The sequence below is a fragment of the Hyalella azteca genome, unplaced genomic scaffold (genome assembly GCF_000764305.2).
Source record: "Hyalella azteca isolate HAZT.00-mixed unplaced genomic scaffold, Hazt_2.0.2 contig3962, whole genome shotgun sequence".
NCBI lineage: Eukaryota > Metazoa > Arthropoda > Malacostraca > Amphipoda > Hyalellidae > Hyalella > Hyalella azteca.
The window spans coordinates 44,163-48,427 of record NW_025934190.1 but is presented as its reverse complement, the minus strand read 5'-3'; the positions used below and the strand labels follow the sequence as shown (position 1 = coordinate 48,427).

At 42.4% G+C, this 4,265-nt stretch overlaps 1 protein-coding gene across 1 annotated transcript; it reads right to left on the bottom strand.

Annotated features, from left to right (window-relative positions):
- Window positions 1-59: 59 nt before the first annotated feature.
- On the bottom strand, window positions 60-3,312 carry LOC125177668 (protein sidekick-1-like). The gene is made up of 6 exons (XM_047879849.1): window positions 3,237-3,312; window positions 2,579-2,703; window positions 2,005-2,226; window positions 1,229-1,372; window positions 751-865; window positions 60-475 (listed from the first exon to the last, which is right to left on the bottom strand). The coding sequence occupies exons 2-6, from the start codon at window positions 2,682-2,684 to the stop codon at window positions 130-132; spliced, it is 933 nt and encodes a 310-aa protein (XP_047735805.1). The 5' UTR covers window positions 2,685-2,703; window positions 3,237-3,312; the 3' UTR covers window positions 60-129.
- Between the last annotated feature and the right edge of the window lie 953 nt (window positions 3,313-4,265).

Genomic DNA, 4,265 nt, shown 5'->3' with positions numbered 1-4,265 from the left:
GGACCCAACTCACGCGGTGGAGCGGTGAAGCACAGCACAGGGACCCAACTCACGCGGTGGAGCGGTGAAGCACAGCACAGGGACCCAACTCACGCGGTGGAGCGGTGAAGCACAGCACAGGGACCCAACTCACGCGGTGGAGCGGTGAAGCACAGCACAGGGACCCAACTCACGCGGTGGAGCGGTGAAGCACAGCACAGGGACGCTGGGAGCCCCCACACCTCTGGCGGTAGCGGCGGCGACGCTGACCCTGTAGCGACCACCCTCTGCCAGGGACACCAGTCTTGCCGTCGTGCCCTCCGTTACCACCAGCACTCCTGCTGCCGACACCGCACTGCTGCTGCTGCTGCTGCTGCTGCTGCTGATGTTGTTCTTGTTGCTGTTATTCCTTTCGTTAAGCTTGTTGTCTGTGCCGCTGCTGATTGTGTGAGTGTTGATGTTTTCACTGTTGTACGTCCCAATTGCAGCAGGCGATCTGAGCATATCAAAAGAAAGTAAGATACTTACAACAGAATTTTGACTGAACGTGAGAGAAAGAATATGAAACAAAAATTTTACCGTAATTTATTTAACATAATACTCATATTTGTACAGAAAAATTTTCGTTCGCTGAAAATTTGAAATTGTTTTTTACTTCAAGGAAACAACTTGAGCACGCTTCATGTTGGGAACTCATGAATTTTCTCGTTGCTATTTATCTGATTAATTGTAACGAACTTGGTAGGTATGCTGGACGGAACAAATGTTTACCTGCTGTCACCGTATGGGTTTCGTACAGTCTGCCCACGGTGAGCTTGCAGAGCGGAATACTGGGCAAGAAACTCGCCATTTTCAAAGAGCGGACACTTTTCGTACGAGGCCGTGCCTGACAAAAAGTGCGTTCAACCATTTTGATTTTTTATGTATCTTGCTTATGCGTAGTATATTATATAGTGTATTTTGCCTAATTGTTAGTTTAAATACAAGGTTTTGTGTACGGGCGGCTTGATTATAGGTTTGAATACAAGGTTGCTGAGCTGCATCGAGAACGATATTATCTATCGTTTGTTAGGCGGGTGTTATTTAACGCTAGGAAATATAATTGTGATTTAAAGATAGGTATAACACTACTCCAAATGAAGAAGAATGCAAGTTATCAGCATTTATTGAGAACAATAATAATACTCGGGATGTATAAAAAGGAGATAGTGATATTTCGTAAACATAGTACGTACTAACTGCAACGTACCAGAGCCCAAGAGTCGCTGGTACGCAACCCTGTAGTTGACGATGATACCGTTCGTCACGTCTTCGTCTGGAGGCGACCACGACACCACGATCGTGGAGGACGTCACGCCACGACACACAACCTCTACAGGAGGTCCTGAAGGAGCTGACCAAAGTATTGGAGATTCTTGTCAAATCGTGCCTAGATTATATTTACTATAAAGGTCATGTAGTTATTTCTCTAATCTATGTTGCAACTGATAATTTCATAAACTTACAAGAAAGAAAGGAGCTTTTCCACCCTGTTCTGGTAATAATAAACTAAAATAGAACATGGCGCTCGAAATAAATTTAATAATCTTAACGACCAACAAGTTCACATAATAAAATATTTACACAGCCCCTTCCATGAAGTAGATCGCAAATTTAATGATAATAATTTTTCATCACCTCTGAAAAATTAAATATGAATCAAGTAATGTGTTATTTGCACTATCTGCAACGTTACAAATCACGCATTGCGACCGTTCTCACAACACTAACAGCAACAACAGTTCGTTGTACCCAATAAAAATTAACCACCACAACAGAATGTAACTTTTAACGAATGTACAGATTGTAACTCGTCTACACTCACAATCTTCATCGGTGGTGAAAGTAACTTCTGGAGCAGCAGGACCGACACCTTGCGAGTTGCCTGCGCGCACCGACACCGAGTACCGCCTTGCAGGCTGAAGGTTGGACGCTACAACTTAAACTATTAATGAATGTACCGCAATGTAACTCGTCTACACTCACAATCTTCATCGGTGGTGAAAGAAACTTCTGGAGCAGCAGGACCGACACCTTGCGAGTTGCCTGCGCGCACCGACACAGAGTACCGCCTTGCAGGCTGCAGGTTGGACACCACAACTTCCGACCTGCGGTCTGCACTCGAAGTGATCACTTTTATCGTCGGCCCCCGTCGCGATTTTTCAAGGGTGATCGAAGCCGGTTTTCCGGGTGCGAGGTCTGCAAAAGCTACAAATGACGAAAGAAAAAAGTCAAATTGACAATGGATAAATAACGTTTACTCATCAAGGTACCCAAATCTGTCATGTAAATTTATTAAGATGCAATTATCAAGCAATGCACTTCACTACGCCGATAGTAGCTACTGCAAATGCTCGCTAGCTATAATAATCAATTAAAAGTAATTTCGGAATAAAACATATTACCTTACGCTTATACACAAACATAGCCATTGTTACAACAATGCAAATTACTGCATCACATTAATTTGAAAATAGTTTCAATATTACAATTCGTTTGTATTTGTCCACCGTGTTTTTATGTGGCATATAAGATATTACTTGGGTAACTCTTCACCCACGTCGATTAAGGTAATACGACGAGACGTTGTTGATGTCGACCATCACAACTGGAGGACCAGGGTCCTGATCAGCCGTTGGAACGCCTACACGAAGCCACTCTAGCATCGCAGCCGCGGGGCTGTCACTGTGCATGAAAAAGTTACGAGGGTCATCCAAAAAGTAGTACCAGTTTTGGAATTGAACAAAAAAAAAAGTAAACATTAACAAATGTAAACATGTTCATTGAAAAGAACATGTATTACACTACTTCTCTACATAATCTCCGGACAAATTTTAGCATTTGTCGTATGACCCTAGTAGATAAGTTAACCACGAGGGTGATAAGCTACCACGATGTTTGCTAGTTGATTTGATTTGGTTGTGTAGAAAATGACATCGTTTCTCTGGTCGACAATCAACAAAAATACCTCTCTTCTATTGCCAACCTAATATTATGCGTGCCGTCGAGTGACGCCGAGTGTTCACTGCGAGCCCCAATAATGACGTAATAAATATAAACGTAATAACGCTGGTAGTTCAATAGGTTCGAGTTTTGGTCTACTTATGGGAAGAAAACAGGTGAAGACAACAGCATGCCAGATATAATAAACCCATTCAATTTCATTCATAAGACAAATCTTCAACCTGAACGTATGTTGTACAACAGAACCAAGTTACCGGGTCGCTGAGTATCCAAGGAAGTAAGCAGAGATGCGTCCGTAGCTGAGGTGTTTGGGCGGCGGCGACCAGCTCAGCGTGAGGGTCAGAGGGACAGTAACGAGGGTTTAGAGGGACTGTAACGAGGGTTCAGAGTGACTGTAACGAGGGTTCAGAGGGACTGTAACGAGGGTTCAGAGGGACAGTAACGAGGGTTCAGAGGGACTGTAACGAGGGTTCAGAGGAACTGTAACGAGGGTTCAGAAGGACTGTAACGAGGGTTCAGAGGAACTATAACGAGGGTTCAGAGGAACTATAACGAGGGTTCAGAGGAACTATAACGAGGGTTCCGAGGAATTGTAACGAGGGTTCAGAGAAACTATAACGAGAGTTCAGAGGAATTGTAGCGAGACTACAGAGGAACTATAACGAGGGTTCAGAGGAACTATAACGAGGGTTCAGAGAAAATGTAATGAGTGTTCAGATGAATTAAATTAAAGCAAGGGTTTAGCAGAGCTATATAGGGCAAGTGTTCAGTACTCTTTTGTGTGGTAGCTAACTCCGCATGCGTCGTAGAAATACGAAAGAAAATAACGACATTGGCATATGTGGAAGTAATGTTGCTGGAGATAGAAACATCGTCACAACCAAGATAACCGAAAATGAATCAATATTGACGTGTGTGGTGAAAATAAGTATGTAGAGAAAGAAAAAATAGGTATTTTATAGAGAAAATCTATGTAGTGAAAGTATACCTAGTATTGTATATTTCTGCTGGAAATGTCAGCATGTATGGCAAAAACATCGCTGAGGTTCGATTACATTTATTATTTCTATATTATTTATAACTTCAAACGACACATTCGAAAATTATATACGTTATTACGATTGGGCATCAGTTTGAAATCTTATGGGGGAGTTAGGAGTTTGTTCCGATCTAATTGCGGTGCTTTAGGATTCATACAAAATTTTCTAGGATATGACAAATGAAAGTATTTCGCAGTTATTTAATTCAAGGAAAGAACATGCGGCATAAAAACAAATTGGCAA